This window comes from Notolepis coatsorum (genome assembly GCF_963971535.1).
Source record: "Notolepis coatsorum genome assembly, chromosome: 16".
Lineage (NCBI taxonomy): Eukaryota > Metazoa > Chordata > Actinopteri > Aulopiformes > Paralepididae > Notolepis > Notolepis coatsorum.
The window spans coordinates 78,102,251-78,128,750 of NC_140180.1; the positions used below are offsets into that span (position 1 = coordinate 78,102,251).

A 26,500-nucleotide genomic window follows, 5' to 3' on the forward strand; every position below is an offset into this window, starting at 1 on the left:
CTTATTTGTTTTAATATTTAGAGATAGCTAGGGTGTTCCATAGCTTTGGTGCATAATTTGTGATGGATGCGTCCCCAATTTTCTTTTGGCTGTGGTTGGGAACCTTCAATAAACCAGTTGTAGATGATCATAATGTTCTTGGGGGCACATAGTTGACAAGATAATTTGCAATGTAGCTTGGTCCAGTTCCATTTAGTGCTCTGCATATAAGGAGGAGGACCTTAAAATCGATTCTAAATGTTACCGGAAGCCAGTGCAGAGTAGCTAATACTGGACTGATGTGGTCTCTCCTCTTGGTTCTAATTACATAAAGAGATAGGTAGAATTGCTCCACCTGCCGGCCAAATCCTCCCCCCTGACCGACCTTTCCATCACAGTCGAGAATGCAGCTGTGACCGCATCCCCGACCGCCAAGAAGCTTGGTGTAACTGAGGGGTACAATTCCCTGACTGTATTGATAAGTATGGTATCATTAAACCACTACCGCTTTATGTACTTTAATTACTGGCCATACAGTACATGATATATAAATATGATGAACACTTCCCACAATGAATCGGTTCCACACAAAGTGGTAATTAAGTATTTATTGCAGCAAAAGGTACATAATATACTTCTCTATTTTACTTTGGATGCGCTTATAAGGCAAAGGAATGTGCGTAGGCAAATCAATAATGAATGTCCATTCTCTGGTTACGCAGGAGGTAATTATACAACCTGAATCTTAGGGAATTATATCTATGGTACACTAGTAATATATAGCGGGAGATACTGGAAGGGTCCCCCCGGTTGTAAGCCAGCAGGGGTAGAGGATCTGTCGGTAGTAGAGAGTCTGGTCAACGATGACTAAGGAGACTCCAAGTACAGGAGACGGTGCAATAGTCTCTTGATCCACAGACAAATACAGCTGTTCTCCGTAGACTGTAGCTCCACAGTGAAGAAAGCTAGCCGGCCTCAGGCTCTCTGAGGCGCAGACTCGACGTGGCTCCTCACAGGGTAAATCCCACACGTGTAGGCGTCGGCGATTCTCCGCTCCATAAATCACAGGACCAAAACAAATATAATCCAGCCGCAAAGGGCTATGTAGTCGTCGGGTAGATTAATCCAGTGTACATGCCCACACGGTTCTCGTCTAGGTCTCCTCGGGTGAAAGCGCCATGAAAGCAGCCCAGCCTGGATAAGCACTCTAGCTGGTACGAGGAAGCGTTGGTGATGCTGGTCACTGTAGAACTTTAGCCGCACGATACACTATACACAAATAGACTATTACTGACTTAATAGAAATATGTCGCACTCGACGGTATAGCGCCAAACTCTGACAATTCAGTTATTAATCCGCACGCGGTCTCAATGCTCTATTTGGGGCCAAACAGGCCATACTTCACCGCACGGAGTATCGTGGGTGAGGCTTCAACTTATTGGGTAACTCTACTTCTGTATTCACCTGCGCCATATTTATATGCACGGCGAACAATCTAGTGCCAACCTCATTTCTGTCTCGTATTCCTGGGCAAGGCCGGGCATGTACAGACATGTCTTGACGGTGGCTTTGAACCTGACTCTGGAGGCACGGCCCTGGCGCCTGTGGACCGCTGTCCAATAGGAGAATGAAATATTATGGTCTGTACTAGGCTAAAGGGATATTCCGTGTATATGTACAAGGAATATACAAGGGATATCAAACGATATACAAATACTATGCAATATATATCAATCAATAAATATATATATTCGGTTTAATCTGATCCTTTGTAACAGCCGCCTCCTAATTAGTCCCACCTAATTAGCTAAGCAGAGACAGATTAACCGCACTGTCCACTACTCAATGTCTGTTGTGAGGGGTCGGGCAGTTCACAAAGTCATGGGGTCATGGTCGTCATCGATAGTATCGGGGAGCCTTGGCAGTTCTATTAGCCTCGCCACGGGTCGGGTGTAGATCCGTCCTTGGACGAGCACTTCGGCTGCTCGGACCTTTCCGTCGGCACCGGTGATCACTTTGCTTACGCGGCCAGCCGGCCACATAGCTCGGGGTAGTGACTGGTCGATAATCATGACAACTGCTCCTTCTGTCAAATTGTCTCTCTCTTTCACCCATTTCTGGCGGGTCTGTAGAGACGGTAGATAGTGGAGTAGGAAGCTGTTCCAAAACTTGTCAGCCAATACTTGACTGTACCTCCACATTCTTCGGCCGTTCGCTTCTTCAGGCCTGTACATTGTCTGTGGTAGCGCGAGGTCCAGCCGCCCCATCAAGAGTGTGTTGGGGGTGACTGGGTCGACATCTGCTACATCACTTGAGACGTAACCGAGGGGCTTTGAGTACAATACTCCCTCGATCTCCATGAGGACTGTCATTAAGACTTCTTCCGCTATGGTCTGGGCCCCAAGCACGGCGTACAGGGCTGTCTTTATTGAACGTAGTTCTCGTTCCCAAGTTCCACCGAAGTGAGGTGCGTTCGGGGGATTAAACTGGAAGTCAATCTGGGATGGAGCGAGGTGGGTCTTAAGTTCTGGGCCCATAGCTTGGAAGCTCTCTCTCAGCTCTCTTTCTCCGCCTTTGAAGTTTGTCCCGTGATCAGACAATAATATAGACGTTTGCCTTTCCGCGATGTGAATCTTCGGAAGGCCATAAGGAATGAGTCTGTGCTCATGGTTGGAAGGAGTTCTATATGCATCGCTCGGGTGGTCATGCATTTGAATACAATACCCCACCGCTTCTCGGTTCCTCTTCCTTTCTTTATATACAGCGGGCCGAAACAGTCCATACCGGTGGAGTGAAAAGGCTTGTCGCCGAGTCGGAGGCGACAGGGAGGTAGGTCAGCCATCCGGGGTATACTGGGCTGCGCTCGCCATTTACGACAGTCTAGACAGGTTCGCTGGAAGCGCCGCACTGCTTCTCTCCCTTGCAGTATCCAATAACGACGTCTGATCTCCGCGAAGACTCTCTCTGCCCCGGCGTGATGCACATCCTCGTCGTATTTCTTTATGATCAGCTCTGTGACCTTGTGTTGGCTGTTTAAGACTATCGGGTACTTGACGTCATCCGGTAAGTCTGGAGCTCTCCGCAGACGACCACCCACTCTGATGAGACCATGGGCGTCGCTCTCGGGGGCTAGGTGGAGCAGTCTGCTGTCTGATGGGACGGGCTTTGCTCCCTGTAGACAGTCTAGCTCATCGGGGAACGAGTCTCTCTGGGCTCGTTGTAGTAGAAGAAGTTCTGCTTCTTCGTAGTCAGCTGCTGTAATGTCAGTAGTGAGCTGAACCTCTGGGTGGTGCCACAGGAATGTCTTTAGCTGCGCACTCTCTAGGGTGAGGCAATCGTCTATGTCGGGGTCTGTGGAGACGAGTGTGTTCAATCCACAGAACATAGATTTCTTGTTTTCGGCCTCCTCTTTACTCGCTTCCCGTGGGGTGGGTGTAGGCCACTCTTCTTCCGGGAGCTTGAGGAACTCTGGCCCGTCACTGTATAGGTTGTGACGGGTGAGGTCATCCAGGGACATTCCCCGGGTGATGACGTCAGCTGGGTTGTGTTTTGTGTCCACATACCTCCAGCTTGCTACTTCTGTTAAATCTTGAATCTCTGTGACTCTGACTCCCACGAAGACCTTGTATCTGCACGAATCAGACCGGATCCATGTGAGTACTGTCGTGGAGTCTGACCACAAGATTGTTCTTTGCACCGGAATGGTGAGTTCACGTTGGATTAACGTGGCGAGTTGCGCTCCTGCTAGGGCTGCGCAGAGCTCTAGACGCGGGATAGATTGTTGCTTTCGTGGGGCTATTCTTGAGCGAGCCAGGATGAAAGCAGTATGTATTTCTCCTCCCTCCTCTCGGGCACGCAAGTAGGCCACCGAACCGTAGGCTACTTCGGAGGCGTCGCTGAAGACGTGCAGGTCCATCTGGCACGTCTCCGGCCTCACTGTGGGTGGGAAGTAGCTGCGGCGTATGTTGACACCTGGGAGTGAGCTGAGTTCCGTCTCCCACTCTCTCCATGTGGATGCAAGGTGTTCGGGTATGGGGTCGTCCCAGCCCTGGTCCTTGTCCCATAACGCTCTTACAATCATCTTTGCCCTGGTGGTGTAAGGTAGAATACATCCCAACGGGTCATATTGTCTGGCGAGTGTTCTGTATACACTCCGTCTGGTGGTCGGTAGTGCAGTCGACCTTCCCTGCTCCTTGGTCAGGGGTGTGTGTTTATAATGGAGCGAGTCTGTTTTGAAGCGCCAGACTAGTCCTAATGTCATTTCTTGGGCTTCTCCTGGGATGGTCGCCATCCAGGTCTCGCTGCTTGCTGCCTTGTCCTCGGGGGAGAGGCTGCGCAATACTTGCGGGTCGCTGCTGGCCCACTGCCTGAGATCAAAGCCGCCTTTGATCAGGGAGGCGCGGAGCTTGAGTAGAAGGGCCTCGGCTTCTTCTGGCGTCGAGACGCTTTGCAGACAGTTGTCCACGTAGAAACTATTTCCTACACTTTGTCGGACCTCTTCATCAGCTGCTGGGTCCTCTGCGATGTGTTTTTGCAGTGCAAACGTAGCACAGCATGGGCTGCATGTGGTTCCGAAAGGGAGGACTTCCCATTGATAGATGGCTGGTTGCTCATCCCCGATCCTCTCTCTCCATAGGAACCGCAGCAGGGGCTTGTCCTCCTCCACTAGTCTCACCTGCAGGAACATCCCTTTGATGTCGCCGCTGATGGCCACCTTGTCTTGGCGGAAACGTAGTAACACGCCTAGTAGAGAGGGGCCGAGTGTTGGGCCGGGCAAGAGCTCTTTATTCAGATTTTGTGATCCGATCTGGTAGCTGCAGTTGAACACAATACGATCCTTGCCGTTGTGGTGGACTTTGTGGTGCGGCACGTACCATGATTCGGTCGTCTGATCGGCCTCTTTAATGTCAATTTTCTTTATGTGTCCCGCTGTGATTAGCTTGTTAATCTCAGCGCGGTACACCGTCTCTTGAGCGGGGTCTCTGGCTAGGCGCCGCTCTGTGTTCAATAGATACCGCTCCGTCGCTTCTTTTGGGGCGTGGAAGGTAGGCATACCCTCTCGCCTCAGGAGTAGAGTTGCGTATCTCATCACTCCGTTGACTTTGACTCTCTTTGTCCCCTGCTCGAGGAGGGCTATAGCGTAAATGTCTTCCTTGGAACGAATGTCTTTCTTTTCGTTCTTAAAGGGCATTGTCTCTAGTGTCCATAGCCTCTCGACATGCTGTAGGAGGGTGGTGTCTTCTTCTGTCACTCTGGAGTGGAGGCAGTTAGTGGCTGCTGTTCGGTTAAGAGACTTAGCGAGGGGGCCTTGTAATGTCCATCCTAGGCGGGTCTCGACTGCTGCAGGACAGCCTCTGGGCCCTGTGTGGACCCGGTCTATCGGGACGATGAGGTCTGCATGGTCGGAGCCTATCAGCAGGGTCGGGGTGGCACCGTCTATGAGCGGTATAGGTAGTTGACGCAGGTGCACATATTTATCCATCAGCTTGGCGATGGGGTAGGTGTACTGCGACAGGCCTATTTCTTGGCTGGTGAAAGCGTTAGTAATCCTATACCGTCTCTCTGGCTGCCCGCTTGCTGCGATAGTGAAGGAGACATTCTCGCCCTTTATCGTCTTTAGATCTCTTCTTATTGTCCGAATCGTCATCTGGTTTTCGCTCCCCCGCAGCCCCAGCTGGGCCGCAGCGGACGCGAGGAGAAGGGTCTTCTCTGACCCGTCGTCAAGGACGGCGTAAGTGTCCATGACCTTATCTTGGTAACTCAGTGTTACGCGGACCACCTTTAAGAGCACCCGGGCGCCCCCGCTGCTGGCGGGGTCAATGTACATAACACTTGCCTGTGTGCTGCTTGAGGGTGCAGGCTTTCTTCTGTTACTGTCGTGTAGGACACCTAGGTGGGCTCCGTCACACCGACTACACCTCTTCTTTAAGCGGCAATCGGCTGCCATGTGACTGCGCGCACATCGGTAACAGTGTCGGTTGGACTTTATCCATTGACTCACCTCGTCGGCGGTCATCTTCTTGAACGTGTCACATTGTGACAACCAGTGTTCCTTTTCGCAGTACGGGCACACCATCTTCCACTTCTCTTTCATCGAGGGGGTACTGTGGTTCTTGCTGCTCGGTACTGATTCTGATTGGTGCATGACGGTCACCAATCTGCGGCCATCGTTTGCTCTCCTAGGTCCCTCTCTGGAGCTTGGGGTGCTCCGCATGAACGTATCCAACCGTAGGCTGTTGACTTCTCTCGCCAGGAAGTCGGCTAGGTCTAGGAGGGATGGCTCGGGACCGTTAGGATCACGGTGGTCTCTTTGCCGCCTGAAGCGCTCTTGTCGGGCGGGCGGAAGCTTCTCTAAAATCCTCTCGACATTAGAGTTTGCGTACAGTTCGTGCATACCCTTTTCTCTTTGCGCCCCCAGCATCCCTACCAGGGATTGTACCTTGATAGACAGGTCATCTAGTGAGCGATTGTCTGTGGCTGGGGGTAGGCGGTCAATATGCCTTATCTCTTGGATTACGTAGTCCCATATGCGTCCATATCTTTGGTCGAGTGCTGCTAGAGCCGCTGTGTATGGGGTAGTAGAGGTGGCATAGGCCAGCGCTATATTGTGCGCTCGGGGCACCTTGAGGTGCTTCAGTAGGATAGCATACTTGTACGGTTCCTCAGCTACATCGGACATCATTGTCTCTAAGCACATTCGTAGCTCCGTGTACTGTGCTCTGTTCTCGTGGGTGAAGTCCGGAAACGTCGGTGTGCCAATGTATGATGCCATGGATGGCTGGCACATCGGTGAGCGTTGGAAGAGAGGCCTCCTAGGCGAGTCTCCTCTTACGCCTCTTGGTGGGCTGGTACCTGCTGGGTACCATGGCCCGCGTATCCAGGTGCTGTTCCTCGGGGCTGGTCGTGCGTCAAGCTCACCCGTGAATTGAGTCGGGGGTCTGTAGCGCAGAGCCGCGGGGGTAGAGCCTGGGCTGTACTGGACCTCCTGGTCCTGTGGAGTACTGTGCTGCTGTCGGGCTTGACTCTCCTCCTCTCCCTCTTCTTCTTCCTCTGGCAGGTCCTCTAGATCCTGTAGTCGTCTATTTAGCCTCTCCGCGGTGTAGACCGTTTCTTCCTTGTAGCTGGGTCTCACTTGGACCGGTCGGGGAAGGGGTTCGGAGGGGGGTATAGGCTCTCTCTGGTGGTCGGGCTCAGGGTCGCTTGATCGGGTAGGGGAGGGTGCCCTTGACCCTTGTCTTGACGAGGCCCTGGAACCCCCGTGCGGAGGGAGGGGGTGTTGCCCTGGTGATCAGCTGCTCCATTATCTGCGCTTGTAATCGGTCGCGCTCGGCTTCGCGCTTGGTGAGAGCGAGGTCGCGCTCTACTTCTCTTTGGGCACCGGCAGCGGCGCGCTGGGCTTCGGCGGCGGCGCGCTGGGCTTCGGCCCGGTCCCTTACCATATTCTCTTCCGTCTGAAGGCGTCTAATCTCTAGACGTATACGATCTTCGTCGCTCCGTTGCTGCGCCTGAAGGCGTTCTCTTTCCATGGAAGAATGTTCGCGCTCACTAAGCGTCTGTGCTTGGAGTCGATCGCGCTCTGTTGAGGCTGCTAGGCTGGCGAGGAATGCCTGTGCCAGCATCTTGTCCGCCTCGCTGGGGGAAGACGCTGGTTGAGGTGATCCGCTCCTGGCAGTACTCGTTGGAGATCTGTTCTCCTGTGGCGAGTCCTGGAGATCCATCTCCGGGGTGCTCTCCTCTTCTTGTAGCGGGTAGAGTTCCATCCCTGGAGGGCTGTCTTTATCCTGGAGCTCTCCGGGGACTACTTCTTCGGTCTTGGCGGGGGGTAAAGTCATGTCGGGTCCCTCCTGGTCCCTACCGTGAGCTTGGTCAGTTACGTTAGAACCCACTAGGGCCTCTATTGGCGGGGTAGCCTGGTCGATAGGGTCGGACATAATTTTACTATCTACTTTTTCCGCGTTTACCGTCTGTAGAAAGCTAGGTAGTATATTGGCAACGTAATCCTCTAAGTACTGAGGTGTCTGCCGTCTACGCTGCGGGCGATCTACTTTAGGAGAACCGTTTTGTGGAGTGTTCATCATAGGCCATGTCAATATTAATACCGCTATATTAATATTACACTAGTTACCCTCCGGCTCGAAGGACCAATTGTAACTGAGGGGTACAATTCCCTGACTGTATTGATAAGTATGGTATCATTAAACCACTACCGCTTTATGTACTTTAATTACTGGCCATACAGTACATGATATATAAATATGATGAACACTTCCCACAATGAATCGGTTCCACACAAAGTGGTAATTAAGTATTTATTGCAGCAAAAGGTACATAATATACTTCTCTATTTTACTTTGGATGCGCTTATAAGGCAAAGGAATGTGCGTAGGCAAATCAATAATGAATGTCCATTCTCTGGTTACGCAGGAGGTAATTATACAACCTGAATCTTAGGGAATTATATCTATGGTACACTAGTAATATATAGCGGGAGATACTGGAAGGGTCCCCCCGGTTGTAAGCCAGCAGGGGTAGAGGATCTGTCGGTAGTAGAGAGTCTGGTCAACGATGACTAAGGAGACTCCAAGTACAGGAGACGGTGCAATAGTCTCTTGATCCACAGACGAATACAGCTGTTCTCCGTAGACTGTAGCTCCACAGTGAAGAAAGCTAGCCGGCCTCAGGCTCTCTGAGGCGCAGACTCGACGTGGCTCCTCACAGGGTAAATCCCACACGTGTAGGCGTCGGCGATTCTCCGCTCCATAAATCACAGGACCAAAACAAATATAATCCAGCCGCAAAGGGCTATGTAGTCGTCGGGTAGATTAATCCAGTGTACATGTCCACACGGTTCTCGTCTAGGTCTCCTCGGGTGAAAGCGCCATGAAAGCAGCCCAGCCTGGATAAGCACTCTAGCTGGTACGAGGAAGCGTTGGTGATGCTGGTCACTGTAGAACTTTAGCCGCACGATACACTATACACAAATAGACTATTACTGACTTAATAGAAATATGTCGCACTCGACGGTATAGCGCCAAACTCTGACAATTCAGTTATTAATCCGCACGCGGTCTCAATGCTCTATTTGGGGCCAAACAGGCCATACTTCACCGCACGGAGTATCGTGGGTGAGGCTTCAACTTATTGGGTAACTCTACTTCTGTATTCACCTGCGCCATATTTATATGCACGGCGAACAATCTAGTGCCAACCTCATTTCTGTCTCGTATTCCTGGGCAAGGCCGGGCATGTACAGACATGTCTTGACGGTGGCTTTGAACCTGACTCTGGAGGCACGGCCCTGGCGCCTGTGGACCGCTGTCCAATAGGAGAATGAAATATTATGGTCTGTACTAGGCTAAAGGGATATTCTGTGTATATGTACAAGGAATATACAAGGGATATCAAACGATATACAAATACTATGCAATATATATCAATCAATAAATATATATATTCGGTTTAATCTGATCCTTTGTAACACTTGGTGTTGTCCTCGACGACCAGTTGAACTTCTCTGCTCACATCGCAGCGACAACCAGAACCTGCCGATTCCTCCTGAGCAACGTCAGAAGGATCCGCCCCTTCCTGACAAAAGAAGCCACCCAACTCCTCGTCCAATCAACAGTCATCTCCCGCCTCGACTACTGCAACGCACTGCTCGCTGGCCTCCCGGCCACTGCCACTAAGCCTCTTCAACTCATTCAGAACGCAGCGGCCCGACTGATCTCAAACCTACCGAAGTCGGCCCATGTCACCCCACTTCTTAGGGAACTGCAATGGCTCCCCATTGCTGCACGAATCCGCTTCAAGGCCCTCGACCTAGCATACCGTGCGGCAAAGGGAACCGCTCCCGCCTACCTCCGGTCAATGGTCTCTAACTACACACCCTCAAGACCCCTACGCTCTGCATCTTCTGGCCGCCTCAGACCTACTCCTATCCAAGCTCCGGGAGGCTCATCAAAGAGAAGTCGCCTATTCTCAGTCCTTGCCCCACAATGGTGGAATGAACTACCCACCCCAGTTAGGACAGCCGAATCCCGTCCAATCTTTCGCCGTCGACTAAAGACGCACTTCTTCAACCATTATCTGAATTAAAAAAAATAAAATAAAAAAATCTAACCCTAACTAACCATACTGTCATGCACTTGTCCTAATAAACTAACCTACACTGTAGCACTCAACACTTTGATGAACATTGTTACTCAGCTGATAGAGTTGTGCCCTTCCTGATGGCTTGTCGTACAGAACTTGTAAGTCGCTTTGGATAAAAGCGTCAGCTAAATGACTAAATGTAAATGTAAATGTAAATAGGCAATAAACAAAACAAAACAACTAGTGTGCATCCTGCCTTCGCTCCCTGTCATCCTCCTCTTCCTCCTCCTCCTTCTCCTTGTCCTCTTCCTCTTACTCCTCCTCCTCCTCCACCTCCTCCTCCTTGTTCTCTACCTCCTCTTCCTCCTCCTTGCCCTGCTCCTCATTGGCCTCTTCCTCCTCATCTTCCTCCTCCCTGTCATCTTCCTCTTACTCCTCCTCCTCATCCACCTCCTCCTTGTCCTCTACCTCCTCTTCCCCCTCCTTGCCCTTATCCTCCTTGTCCTCTTCCTCCTCCACCTCCTCCTCCTCCACCTCCTCCTCCTTGTCCTCTTCCTACTCCTCCTCTTCCTCGTCCTCCTCTTACTCTCACGCTTCTGCCTTGCTGCTCACCTCTCTCTTCAATGTTGCCATCATACATTTTTCTCCAAACAAACCAGGAGCTCATCTGTGACCCTTCTATAGCAAATTTCTGATTGCAAATTGCACAACAGTCTTTAGAGTTTAGAAATGTGATTGGCAGTGTGTGTGTTCTGTGTGAACACCAAGAGAGGGAATTCAAGAAGAGTGTGCACGATGTCGATAATTGTGTCTAGTGTTGTGAACATGTGTGGTTTGGAATGGGAATCTGAGTCTAAAGCAGAACATGTGTTTGGTGTTTAGCAGAATTGGTTTGGCAGTTGGTAAATGAGTTTCAGGTTGTGCACGTTGTATCTGATGTTCCAAATAATGTGTAACCCTCTGAGGTCTGAGCTATTTTGTGATTGTGACCCCACTGATTCTGGGCCCTTTAGGGGGATCTTACTTTAATATTTTTTTTAATGTTTACATAATATGAAAATACAGGTTCATACCTTAAAATTAAGCCATCACTTGTACAAATCAGGCAGATACTTTTCAATCTATGTCTTATGAATTATGCTGATAACACTATTTATTCCTGAGCTACAGGACCCCAAAGAAACCGGAGCCATTTGACAATGACTACTTTACCCAGAAAGCAATGTAACCCCCCTCCCCCCACTTAACACGCCTATAGTCTGAGGGCAGCCCTGCCTTTGTTAGTCTAATGCCTTGTGACCCCCGCTTCTATCCCCAGGCCATCGGATGCTCAATGACTCTATGCAACACTAATCCAACCATCTATGAAATCATAGCACTGATTGGAGACTAAATAAGTGATCAGATAGTCAAACAGGTGAAACAAGCTAAATACTTTTCCATCATAATGGACTGTACTCTTTGAAAGTTGCACATTTTAATACAAAAACGTTTATTTAGTATATGTTTTGTTCACGTCAGATTATTTGTAACATAATGGAGATGAACACTGGTTGGGGACCCATCCTAATAATTATTATCTAGGCCCTAGGGCACCAATAGACCCTAGTAGCGCCACTGCGCGCGCACACACACACACACACACGCACGCACACACACACACACACACACACACACACACACACACACACACACACACACACACACACACACACACACACACACACACACACACACACACACACACACACACACACACACACACACACACACACACACACAAGGCAAGGCTTTGCACCCCTTTGTGTAATGCACTCACAGCTCTGGCTGTCGTTGTTGTGGAAACATGATCATAATCAGCCTTTTGTGCACATGAGTCTCCCAAACAATTTAAAACCAAGCACAAGTCGATCAGAGCTTCCTACACTGAGATATGGTAACTTTTCTGCACCTACCCTTACCGGTAAATGCGTCATGCCTCCGCGGATTCCCGGAGGTATTATGTGCGCGCGCACACACACACACACACACACACACACACACACACACACACACACACACACACACACACACACACACACACACACACACACACACACACACACACACACACACACACACACACACACACACACACACACACACACACACACACACACACACACAGGGCCGCCTGGGAGAAATGCGAGGCCCTGTGCGAGATTTAAACGCGAGCCCCCCCATAAAGGTTATAATTTTTGAGAGAGAGAGAGAGAGAGAGAGAGAGAGAGAGAGAGAGAGAGAGAGAGAGAGAGAGAGAGAGAGAGAGAGAGAGAGAGACACACCACGGCGGGTGCAGCACAACAGAAGAGGGAGAGAGAGAGAAGAGAGAGAGAGAGAGAGAGAGAGAGAGAGAGAGAGAGAGAGAGAGAGACAGAGATAGGAGAGAGAGAGAGAGAGAGAGAGAGAGAGAGATGGAGAGAGAGAGACACACACCACGGCGGGTGCAGCACAACAGAGAGAGAGAGAGAGAGAGAGAGAGAGAGAGAGAGAGAGAGAGAGAGAGAGAGAGAGAGAGAGAGAGAGACAGAGACCACGGCGGGAACAGAATAGATTGCATGAACTCACCCTAATGCAGAATCAATGGCAAAGTTGGAAGGATACGACGTCAAAGCATTTTCCTACCGTGGAGATGAAAAAGTTCACCAGTCGCATCCATGATATTTTCCCCGCGTTGGGATGCACTTGGGAGTCCTAGTTTATCTGCCACACGTTAGCACTCGATAACGTAGCAATTAGCAATTAGCTGAAGGCAGGGACAGGTATCTGCCACACGTTAGCACTCGATAACGTAGCAATTAGCAATTAGCTGAAGGCAGGGACAGGTAACTAGCGTTAGCTAATGCTAGTTACCTGTCCCTGCCTTTAGCTAATTGCTACTATCCGACATAGCTATAGCCTGACTGAAGGTTCTAACACGCAACAACTTTCATCTTCAGTCCATCTGCCGAACGTCCTCTTCGTCTTGGCATAACCTAATCATACTTGGTATTGATAACAAGCTTATGGCACACAGTGTTATTTCTTCTGCTGCGATGCTGCTTTTCAAAAGACATCCACTCGCTCCTGTAGATAGCGCTGAATAGACCCTATACCTGGCTATACCCCCTCCCCTCGTGGATCCGGTCTTCTTCACATCTCTCTACCGACTACCAGACCGACGCCAACCAGCTCGGCTCCCCCTAGTGTTAGTTCTCCAACGATGCTTTGCACAAAAGTAATTGAATGAAACCAATAGTATATCTGCAGAGCCGCAGAGCCCGGAACACTATTCTACAAACGTGTCTAATGTGAAATATATAAGCATGTAAGCAAAACTAGATTTTAGGTCTGTGATGAAAAAGGGCCTCGCGGGAAGGGGGGCCTCGAATTTTATTTATTATTTTTTTTTTTTGCGAGGCCCCCCTTCCCGCAAGGCCCTGTGCGACCGCACTGCTCGCACACCCCCTGAGGCGGCCCTGCACACACACACAGACACACACACACACACACAGAAGGGGGAATGGCAATTTACAAGGCTTTGCTCCCCTTTGTGTAAATCACATGCACACAAGTCTTCCGAACTATTTAAAACCAAGCCTGAGTCAATCAGAGCTTCCTATGCTGAGGTATGGTCACTTTTCCGCCTGATGCGCACTGTCTTTATGCTACAGAGATATACACGTTTCTAAATATATTAAGCAATTGAGAAAAACTGTAATAGCCTAGCTGCAGAGTTTTGAATGAGTTGGAGTCGTTTTTCTTAGGGGAGGACGGTAAGGAGTGCATTACAGTAATCGAGTCGGCTTGAGATAAAGGCATGGATCCGTTTTTCAGCGTCCTTTTGATTTATAAATGGCCATACCTTATCTATACAGCTAGGCTATTGTAATTCAAAACTGAACTTTGTAAAGAAACTCAAAGTTGAGAGCGATGCACTGCTCTGTTGTTAAGTTGTGAGCGACGCACTGCTCTGTTGTTCTATAAGGTAATTTAGAACTGTACTTTATAAAGAAATTCAAAGTGTATGTTACTTTGTAAAGAAACTCAAAGTGTTAAGAGCGATGCACTGCTCTGTTGTTATATTTTTATTGAACTATTTTATCACACTTTTTACTGTCCGTTCAATTTTATTATTTTTAGCCTATTTTTAAACTGAATCAAACTGCACTTTCTTACTCTGTCTATTCTATTTTATTATTTTTATTACTGAATGAAACTGTAAACAGAGAGGCCTATTCGGAGGCTAGATCCTAATGTGAAACACTGTGATTTACCTTACCTTGCTACCTCTCTATCTTTTTTATGCTCGCTTATGCCTATATTTTTTACTGTTGTGAAGCACTTTGAACTGCAATTTCTGTATGAAAAGTGCTATACACATAAAGTTTATTATTATTATTATTATTATTATTATTATTATTATTATTATTATTATTATTATTATTATTATTATTATTATTATTATTATTATTATTATTATTATTATTATTATTATTATTATTATTATTATTATTATTATTATTATTATTATGTTTTTAAGGTGAAATAAGGATGTTTTTGTCACCTTGTTGATGTGTAATTTAAAGCTTAGGTTTGAGTCTATTATAACAAGACTTTTGGGTTTGATCCAAGGAGTAAGTTGCCCCATATTGCTCTGTAAAATTACTCTTTTTGTTATAGGGCCGACTAGTAGGATTTCAGTTTTGTCCTCAATTGATTTTAGGAAGTTGTTTGTCATCTGTTATTGCTAAGAGACAGGCATAAATTGAGTTAATAGCTGTGGAATAATTTGGTTCAGCAGATATGTACAATTGTATGTCATTTGTGTAGCTATGGAAACATTGTGTTTTCTAATGATGTCTCTAAGTCGCAGCATGTATAGTGAGAATAATAATAGCTCCCCTGTGGAACTCCGACGTGTCATGTTTCTCAGAAGCATGATCTCCAAGCCTGAGGTAACCCTTGGGAGTCCAAGGGCCTTTTTGAACACGTCGGCAGAGAACAAAAGGATTTATAATTTCTCCCAAATGCTCAAAAAGTACCTCTTTTCAGATATCTGTAAAAATTGAAAAATGACATTTTCGAGTGCTTTGAGATGTAATATATATGTCTCCTTACTTGCTAAACTTAATACGACTTGTAAATATGTTTAATTCTTGCTAAATTGTATAGTTCTAAATTATCCCTGTATTAATGGGAACTACAACGCGTCACGTACATGCACGTGCGCACACACAAACAGCGGCGTGTGCGTTGATAGGTGTTAAATCACTGAGTGATACCAATAGCATATCATTCAGAGCGAGAGGGGGGAGGGATTGTTTGTTTCTCTGTCGTTTAACTCACTGCTCTCAGCTGAAAAGCTCTCTCGACGCGAGGATATCTCGGCCATGGGGCTGCATATTTCTCCAACAATCATACCGTCTATATACAGGGGTTCTCAACCTTTCTGCTGCCAAGGCACCCCTGTGTTCAATAAAATATTCCAGGGCACCACTACATACGATAAAGACTTTTCCGGTCCTGTCTTTTTTGCTACAATGATGACAAAAGTGCTTGCTTTCAAAATAATGTGTATTTAAGAAACCGGGAAACACATTTGTGTGTATATGCAGGCTATATAATGCAATATTAACAGGTGTTTCAGGTCTAAATGGCTTAGTACTGTTGACATTACACTGCTTGTAGTAGTAAATCAAATAGCATATTTATTTAAATAAAATTACAGAAAATTATCACTAAAGTGCTATCTGTTGCAGCTGCACACTTTTCCATAAAAATAGCATATTTGGATAAGTGTGACCATTTCTCAAAAACTGAAAATCATGTATTTTTTTTTAAATACAGAAAATTATCACTAAAGTGCTATCTGTTGCAGCTGCACTGTTCTCCATAAAAATAGCATATTTGGATAAGTTTGACCATTTCTCAAAAACAGAAAATCATGTATTTTTTTTAAATAGAGAAAAGGATCACCAAGTTACCATTTCTCAAAAAATATAAATAAATACAGAAAATAAGCACTCGTTCACTCAGTGGACATTTCTAGCTCAATGCGAGGTCTGCTGCTGCTGGCTAATAATACGGTCAATACGTGGGGAGATCTTTGACAAGGCAACACGCATGTCATTCTCAAGGCTCAACTTGGCCCTATATTTTGTTTTCAGAGCTGTCATGGATGAAAAGCCAGCTTCACACAGATATGTGGTGCTGAATGGTATCAACACATTAACTGCTGCATCATGAGATACTTGGTACTCAGCACCACACTCTGTAACTAGCTCTCCAGGTGGTATCAGATGAGATTTCAATGAGTTCTTCCAAGAGTTTGGATGGAGATGTGTCAGGAAGCTTTGTCTCAATGTTGTCTGTAAAGTTTTTTTTTATCCAGAGTAACTTGGTGATCCTTTTCTGTGTTTTATTAAATAATGATTTTCAGATTTTGAGAAATGGTCAAACTTATCCAAATATGGTATTTTCATGGAAAACAGTGCAGCTGCAACAGATAGCACTTTAGTGATACTTTTCTGTAATCCAAAAAGAATTAAAATAATAATAATAATAATAATAATAATAATAATAATAATAATAATAATAATAATAATAATAATAATAATAATAATAATAATAATAATAATAATAATAATAATAATAATAATAATAATAATAATAATAATAATAATAATAATAATAATAATAATAATAATAATAATAATCTCAAGGCACCCCTGGCAGCTCTCTGCGGCACCCCTGTTGAGAACCGCTGGTCTATAAGATCTATTTTCTGGTATTCCAAGTTTAGTCAGGATAATAGAACCTGCATTATCATTCTCGAGAATACACTTTTCATTGACCGTGTTTCCAGCTGAATGAATGAATGAATGAAAACTTTATTAACAGATTGCAGAATGGGTACAGTGCAGTACAGCTCAATACATACAATTGTTAAGGGGATGCAGACCAGAGAAAGACTTTCGTCTTGTTTACACCAGGGTCCCCCATTTCCAATTCATCGTAACATATATGACATACATGACATACAGATAGACAGTACTGCTACATCTATACATTTATGACATACCAGATTTGCAATTACAGTACTGTATTTGTGATACAAAAAGAGTCCAGAAAGAAAAGAGTATATACATTAGGCGTAGAAACTGTACATTGGATTGGGTAGGTGGGGGTGGGGACTGTACATTGGAGGTGGTTGGGGGGGGGGGGGGGGGTAGGAGTGGGGGGGGGGGGGGGGGGGGGGTTGGGTAGGGGGGGGGGGGGGGGGGGGGTTGGGTAGGAGGGGTGGGTGGGGACTGTACATTGGAGGTGGTTGGGTGGGGGGGGGGGGGGTGGGTAGGAGGGGTGGGTGGGGGGACACTGTACAACTGTACAAACAACACTGTACATTGGATTATTGACAAGACCATACTTGGTAATTTACTGTACATTGGCGGGGGTTGTGTTCGGACATTTACAGGGGCCAGTTTCGAGTTGCAGTCATCCCTTAGGTGTTTTTTTGAGAGTGTTTTTGAAAGTGGGTAGTGATTCACATTCCTTTAACAGCTTTGGGTAGGGCGTTCCACATTGATGTGGCATAATTGCGAAACGTGTTTAGTCCCTTGTTTGAGCCGAATCTGGGTTTAAACATGATTTGTGGAGCTCCCTCTGGTGTTGTGATCGTGGTATTCACTGACCTTTGGGAAGTATTTAGTCATGTACATGGGTATCCTTGGTCGTGTAGTGTATCTTGTAGACAGGCCCATTGCAAGTTGCTGTACTCTGTCGTCTACTCTAAGCCATCCTAGGTTGTCAAAGTGGGCAGGGGGTGAGGTGGGTTCTAGGAGTAAGGTCAAGCAGTAGTCTGACCAGTTTTGTTTTGAGATGTTTGTAATTTTGTTTTTAGCGCCTTTGAGGTGCTTTGGTACCATGAGGTGCCAAGCATAGTCGTAGTACCCTTGAATGAGTGCTCCTGCTAGAGTCTTCAGGGTATTCTTGTTTACCAGTGAGGAGATCCGGTACAAGAAACGAGTTCGTTGGTTGACTTTTTTTATTACATTGGATGCCATTTTGTCACAGGAAAGATTTGGCCTCTAGGATGGAACCCAGGTAGGTAATATCTTCTTTCCTTGTGACAATATTGTCACCCACTGTAACTGAGAAGCCGTCGGTCTTGCTGAGTTTGTTATTTGAACCGAAGAGAATGGACTCTGTTTTGCCCATGTGTAATGATAGTTTGTTATCCGCGAGCCATATGCAGATTTTGCTTAGTTCTGAGCTGAGGGTTTTTTTCAACCTGTAATTTGTTCTTGTCAGAGACCAGCAGGGCTGAGTCGTCCGCAAACAGGAACAAGTTGCAGTCACAAGCTGACGACATGTCATTTGCATAAATTAGGAACAGTAGCGGACCTAGTATGCTTCCTTGTGGAACACCACAGTTTACTGTGAGGGGGGGGGGATAGGGTACCGTTTACCTCCACCATCTGCTCCTCACGGACCTGACTGAACATTATGAATTAAAAGTTTATTCTGGAGCATATGAGCAAATTCAGTAACGTTTAGGTTTTCCTAGTCAAGGAATCAAATAGTCTGCTATGGCTGCATGCGTAGCGCTAACGTTATTGTTTTAAAATGCGCAACCGTCAGACATTGGAATAACAAAAGGAACAAAAGGCCTTTGTTCCAGGTGTAAATTGGTCTAGTGACATTGACATGATCACATTGCATTCTGGGAAGGAGTGTAGTTCTCTTTTCATTTAGCTGAATTCACTGAATTCTTTTCAGACCCTCCTGCTGCAAATTGGTAAGGATTGTACCAGCATGTTTCATAGGACATTGATTAAAAACTATCAGCTCAAATTTTACAATTGATGACTTATCTTGAAGGTATGAACCTGTAGTTTCATATTATATAAAGATAATTGTGAAATTTCTTAAGGAGAGGAGCATATTCGTCTAGACTTCAGAGGGATTTATTAATATATGTTCTAAACCAGTTTAATACATAGTCAGAAAGGTAGGAAGGAAATGGTGGATGGATAGTCAAAGAGGAGTGTGGTAGGAAGGAAAAGCTATGTATGTCTATGATGGATAGTCATAGAGGAGTGAGGTAGGTAGGTAGGTAGGAAAAGCTACATATGTCTAGGGAGGTTAGTCTAAGATTAATGAGGTAGGAAGGAAAAGCCATGTATGTCTAGAATGGATAGTCATAGAGGAGTGAGGTAGGTAGGAAAAGCTACATATGTCTACTGTCTAGGGGGGTTAGTCAAAGAGGAGTGAGGTAGAAGGAAAAGCTGTGTATGTCTAGGATGGATAGTGATAGAGGAGTGAGGTATGGTAGGAGGAGGAAGGTGACCCGGGGGGAGAAATGACAAAGAAGGAGTCAGTGTTTTGACAGATTGCTGGAGACTGGAATAATAATATAGTATATAAAATAACAGATGTGTGAAGCAAGTGAGGGGGAGGAGAGAGAGAAAGAATGAGGGAGAGAGAGATGGGAGGGAGAGGGGGGGCTGGAGAGATATGAGAAATGGAGGGAGTGGAAGATAGGGTGGTAAGTGTGTGTATGAGAGCAAGAGGGGGAGAGAGGGGAGCGAGCGAGAGAGGAGGGAGATAGAGGGAAGGGAGAAAAGGGAGGGGGAGATAATGAAGGGAGGGGGAGAGAGATGGGAGGGGGGTATAAATGGGAGAGAGATAGGGGGGTGAGTGTGTGTATAAGAGAGGGAGGGAGAGAGGGGGGTGAGTGTGTGTATGAGAGAGAGGGATAGAGAGAGAGGGGGGGTGAGTGTGTGTATGCGAGAGAGAGTGAGAGAGAGGGAGGGAGATAAGGGGGTGAGTGTGTGTATGAGAGAGAGAGTGAGCGAGGGAGAAAGATGGGGGTGAGTGTGTATGAGAGAGAGAGAGAGAGAGAGAGAGAGAGAGAGAGAGAGAGAGAGAGAGAGAGAGAGAGAGAGAGAGAGAGAGAGAGAGAGAGAGAGAGGGGGGGGAACAAGATAGTGAAGACATGAGAGAAGGGAAGAGACTCCCACTGCTGAAATGCCAGCAGACCCCTGGGGAGGCGCTGATTCACCTCCTAATCTCCACTACCTGTAGTCCTATAGCCACAGGAAGTATTTTACAAATGTGCATGCTGACTGCAGAATGTATCTTTTGGAGGGGAGGGGGTCTACAGTAGCCTTAATCTCCAACCTTTGTCAATCAAGTTGTATGTGTTTTAATTGATTTGTTATCCTTGCTTTTTGCCTCGTCTTGTTGTCTTTTTGTTATGATTTTATATGCTGTGTGATTTTCTTTTGCTTATTTCTGTGTACACTCGCCGTGACTGTAAATGAGGGAAACCTCAGTTGCCTTTCGAGTTTAAATAAAGGTTTGAAATGAAATGAAATGAAATCCACAATGCCAATAGTCAGGGAGGGAGAGCTCCAGTTACATATCCTATGTCTCAGACCGCGGCGTGGCTGCCTGGAACCTGCACATCCGCCTCTAATGCGTAATTTTTGACGAGCCACCGGCTATAACCGCTATTGAACCACTTGCATCGCCTACCTCTCCACCTTCACATTTGAACTTTGTAGCAAAGCACTTTGGTTACTTTGTTACTATTTACACCTGCATTCCCTGAAATGTTTTTTTTTTTCATCATCTATCAGTTACAGAATACCGGCTAATCATAAAGAAACAGTCTAGCTGCAGTGTTTCCCCTAGGATTTCTTTCAGGGGGGGTGGTAGGCCCCCAAAACTACTAGTGTTTTCGCGGGGCGCGGGTGTCACGGATACATGGTGTCAACAGTGTCGTCATAGATGCGTGCAGTAAGGCGGTTGTTAGTATCTGTGCATTCTCTACACTGAGCTGAAATGAAACGATTGCACATAAATTAGGTAAATAAATATTAACAAGGTGATTGATTGAATGAAAATTGTATTAACAGATTGCAGAATGGGTACAGGGTCCCCCTTTTCATTTCAATGAATTGTAAGTAAGGGTGCAATTAGCACAGTGCAATCCATTCTTTGTGGATCTAGCCCTGAGACTTGTTATGCGCGATGCTAGTCAGTCTTGGAGTTGTCTCGGAATGGATTTGGTAGCTTTTTTCTGCGTCTCCGTAGACCGTGCCGCACCACGTTTTAATGTCTTAGTGAAGATTGATTTATATGAAAACCGATTTATGTATAATTTAGCTAGCTCGCCAATGTTACTGTGATTAAAGCAAACTAAAAAAATAAAAAAAATAAAATTTATTTTAATTTTAATTTTTTTATAATTTTTATTTTTTATTATATTTTTTTCTGGAGGGGCGGGGCTGGCGCAATGGTAGGGGAAACACTGAGCTAAATGAGTTGGCTAGATATATAATCTTATATAGATATAGTTTGCCACATCTAACATTATTTTAGCCCTTTCACTACCACACTACAAATGGTTAAGTGTGGTAGTGAAAGGGTTAACCTTCTGTAGTGTGGTTCTCTTCTTCTGGCGTGTGTCTTTAGACCTGCAGCTCCGTTGAGGCAAGCCAGGCCAACGTTTCATCGTCCAGTTCCATCAGACCGCGTTCTCCATACGGTGGCCGGTGATTGGGGCAACTGGTGATGATATGTTCCACAGTCTGTGCAGGGGCTCCACACTCGCATGAGGCACTCCACTGGTCCCTCCATCTCGTCCTGACCCAGGAGGCCTTGGAAGCAGTGGTGCAGTGGCAAATTGACAGTAGGTCAAACGCTCCACGCGCGTGCGCGCGTGCATGCACAGTTTTTTTTGGCTGCTCTCGTCCTGCAGCTGGATACTATTGCCTCACAGTGCGGCCGTCAGCGCGCGGCCCAGAGAGCGTCGCTGGCTCTGCGGCTCTGCAGCTGCATGCTTCTCCGGGAGTCCGGTTGGATAATGCCATGTAAAAAGCGATTGCGCGTACTTCAGCCTCAGTGAGTGAGGTATCACCGAGTGATACCGAGTGATACCAGCACTGCAACACTGCTTGGAAGTGTCAGATGGTGTTGTGTGGAGTAGCCTGTAGGCTTGCATGGAAAAGGGGCGCCGTGACTTTAGACTTTAGTGTCAGATGGTTTAGTGTGTAGTGTGGTTGTGAAAGGGTTAACCCTTTGTCGTGTGGCAGTGAAAGGGTGAACCTTCTGTATTGTCGCAGTGAAAGGGTTAACCATGTGGTAGTGTGGCAGTGAAAGGGTTAAGATTAGGGATGTCCCGATCACGTTTTTTTGCTCCCGATCCGATCCCGATCATGTGATTTTGAGTATCTACCGATACCGATATTTCCCGACCCGATCCAAAAAAATACAAAAATAATTAACTTTATTTTTTATTTATTAATTTTTTTATTCAACAAACACGACCATGTTCACGTCTTAAACTCATACTGAGGCCTTAGTTTTGGTTTTAAATTGCATATCATCATTCATTTATTCATTTATTACACAGAGCAGAAGAATTTTGCCAAAACAAACCAATAGTATCCAGCTGCAGAACGGCAGACCAGCCACACTCTCAGACACAAACGCATTTCCTTTGATTTAATTATACATCAAATGATTTATGTCAAGGATTGCAATGCCTCGCTTGAATGAAGTTAACTTTTCACCTGGATAACGTCAACATTCAGGGTGAATGTAATGTGAGAAATTGGGATTATAAAAAAAAATTAAAAAAAATTAAAAAAAAAAATTGTTTGGGTCTGAGAGTGTGGCTGGTCTGCCGTTCTGCAGCTGGATACTATTGGTTTGTTTTGGCAAAAATGTTCCTTGTCAAATCTATGGAAGAAGCTTTTTTCCTAGGGCTGGGCGATTAATCGAGTTTCAATTTCAATTACGATTTTGGCTTCCCACAATCATGTAAACAATATAATAGACGTAAAACGGCTGCATGCCGTGTTTTCATTTTGTCCTGTTTTGTAAATACAGCGCACCCTTCCTTCACCCCCCCTCCCCCCCCCAAACTAACTAAAAACAAAAAAAACAGTAGTTTCAGCTCGTGTTGAGAGGGAGGAGGGAGCTACGGTGCGTTTCTCCAGTTATTTTGAAACGTCTTTGGTAACTTGTATAGAACATGACAGAAAGGCAGCCTGTCGAGAAGAAAGGTAAAACTAATCTCAAATCAATGAGTAATCGTGATTTCAATATCGAATCAAAATAATTGTGATTAACATTGTTGTCCTAATGGAGCAGCTCCAGGCCTGCGAGACCGTCTCCCACAGGTCTACACACCTCAAAACAAACAACCACCAGCTGCACCTCAGGGATAACAGTAGCAGCTGCATTCGACATCTGCTTACAAACTAGTATACGATGCATTCAGAACTTACTTGACACATACAAGCTGTTACAAACAACCAGATCAATAGCACTTTCTGCTCTAATGTCTTCAGCGGCAAAAATATACATTGGGCCGCCAAATAATCCGTTTTCTGCTGTCCCTTCATGTCTCAGAACTTTCACAGATAGGACATTTACAGGAAATTATGTCACAGATAAATAGTTGAGTCCAGTGATTATTACCAAAATGTTTCAGCGATACATTTGCTCCATTTTATTGCTATAATCCATTCATCAATAATGAGATTGATGAACTTTTTTTGCAAAGAAGAACTAGTATTTTATTCTTTTTTTCCCCTCATCTGCCACTAGGGGGTGTAGCACCTCAGCACCCTTACTTCCAGCGCCACTGCTCTATGGACAGACAGACAGGCAGGCATACAGATCGACAGGCAGGCAGGCAGGCAGGCATGCAGGCATGCAGGCATGCATGCAGACAGACAGACAGACAGACAGACAGACAGACAGACAGACAGACAGACAGACAGACAGACAGACAGACATACAGACAGACAGACAGACAGACAGACAGACAGACAGACAGACAGACAGACAGACAGACAGACAGACAGACAGACAGATCGACAGGCAGGCAGGCAGGCATGCATGCAGACATACAGACAGACAGACAGACAGACAGACAGACAGACAGACAGACAGACAGACAGACAGACAGACAGACAGACAGACAGACAGACAGACAGACAGACAGACAGACAGACAGACAGACAGACAGACAGACAGACAGGCAGACAGATCGACAGGCAGGCAGGCAGGCATGCATGCAGACAGACAGACAGACAGACAGACAGACAGACAGACAGACAGACAGACAGACAGACAGGCAGGCAGGCAGACAGACAGACAGACAGACAGACAGACAGACAGACAGACAGACAGACAGACAGACAGACAGACAGACATACAGACAGACAGACAGACAGACAGACAGACAGACAGACAGACAGACAGACAGACAGACAGACAGACAGACACACAAACAGCTCCGTGTACTACAGTAGTTCCACAGAGAAGGCATAAAGATACAGACTTCCTTCCATAGAGACACATGTCTCTCTGTTGTCAAAGGAACAGTATACATGGTGTTTAGATGCATATACATCTAAGGGAGATGCAGTGTACATGGTGTTTAGAATGATATACATCTAAGGGAGATGGAAATCCCTCCAAGTGAATATATTCAGTCTTTCAAAACATCCACTACTAACGTGACACGTTTTCACCTAACATGCAAATGATTCAAAACAGCAGAACCTTTGCAGAATATGTCCGTGACAGGTGCATAGATCCTCAAACATTGAAAGCCTGCATCCTAACCTTGTCTTTACTTCCCCTCTACCTTCCCTCCCCAATCTATCTATCTATCTCTCTCTCTCTCTCTCTCTCTCTCTCTCTCTCTCTCTCTCTCTCTCTCTCTCTCTCTCTCTCTCTCTCTCTCTCTCTCTCTCTCTCTCTCTCTCTCTCCCCCAGTCTGCTCCCAGTTCTCCAAGGGCGTGTACGCCATCATCGGCATATATGACAGGAAGACGGTCAACATGCTCATGTCGTTCTGCGGCGCGCTGCACGTCTGCTTCGTTACGCCCTCCTTCCCCATCGAGACGGCCAACCAATTCGTCATCCAACTGAGGCCCGAGCTGCAGGACGCCCTGGTGGGGGTGATCGACCACTACGGCTGGACCAAGTTCGTCTACATGTACAGCTCCGACTCAGGTAGTTTGGAGTGATATGCCCCCCCCCCCCCCCCCCCCCCCAAACATACCACCACCCCAGATTGTATTCCCAATACCCAAATGTCCTGTCTCCCAGTCAATCCCTTTGTCTCCCCTGATCAATCAGTCACCACCCTTTGTCTCTCACCCCCCCCCTCCCCTTCAGCCCTCTCCAGCCATCCCCAACTCACCAAAAACCATCCCCCCTCCTAGCTCACCCCTCCCCCTCCTTCACTCGGCGCGGTGGCACAGTGGTTAGCACTGCTGCCTCACAGCAAGAAGGTCCTGGCTTTCTGTGTGGAGTTTGCATGTTCTCCCTGTGGTCGTGTGGGTTTCCTCCAGGTACTCCAGTTTCCTCCCACACCACAAAGAAATGCATGGAAGGCAGAGACTACAGATGGAAACTAGCTAATTAGCTCAAATCTGGCACATTTACATTGATGTGGAAACTGAAGATGTTCATTAATGTGCACTGTCCCTGGGTAAAAAAGAAATAAACAAACTTAAACTTAAACTCATCAAGCCCAATCTTTACAGTGGCTCAGGAGGTAGAGAAGTCGTCTTGTAATCCGGAGGTTCCTGGTTCGATTCCCGCTCCTCCCGGGAAGCATGTCAAAGTGTCCTTGAGCAAGACACTTAACCCCTAATTGCTCCTGATGAGCAGGTTGGCACCTTCGATGGTTGCCTCCGCCGTCTGTGTGTGAATGTGTGAGTGAACAGGTAAAAATGTGAAGAACAAATTGTAAAGCGCTTTGGATAAAAGCGCTATATAAATGCCATTTACCATTTACTCTCTCACCTGGCCACAACCCCTTTTATCATAGTATAAAGGTCTACATTTCCACATGACTCTGGAGCTCTATGGAGGATACTAGGCCTGTGTCTTCCTGGAGTCATCCGCCATAACTCTTGTATCCCGATACTCTGTTTGAGTTAAATAAACCTGTGTTAACTAAGTCTATGTTTGACTGAGTACGCCCTTGATCCGGTTACATTCCTCCACAGTAGGCCGCTCTGCTTCCCTGGCCGGGTTCAGTTATACTCAACGTCTTGTTGCCATTCCAACAGGCTGATTTAGTGCAGTGCAGCTTGAAAATATGATACAGTCGACCCAATGCATGATTTACATGATTTACAACCTGCATATCAATCCACATTATGAATGCTCCCATGCTGCCAACATTCAAAATGGCCCTCAAGACCCACCTCTTCAGACAGGCTTTCCCTCCTAAACTGCCTATGTTTTCCTTCCTTGTTGAAACTACTCAAGCACAATGGCATTATTGCTTCTTCACATGGAAATATTGCTGTAAGCTGTTTGTGATGTCGAGGGGTGGGGGGGGGACACACTGTACAAGCAAAACTG

General features: G+C 46.4%; 1 protein-coding gene across 1 annotated transcript in view; it reads left to right on the forward strand.

The window, feature by feature from the left end:
• Window positions 1-26,500, forward strand: part of gria1a (glutamate receptor, ionotropic, AMPA 1a) — a gene marked incomplete at both ends in the record, with an annotated part of 251,785 nt that overhangs the window by 59,558 nt on the left and 165,727 nt on the right. Inside the window, one exon of the mRNA XM_084331814.1 lies at window positions 24,896-25,135. Coding sequence (XP_084187940.1) covers window positions 24,896-25,135 — 240 coding nt within the window. The remainder of the gene's footprint in view (window positions 1-24,895; window positions 25,136-26,500) is intronic.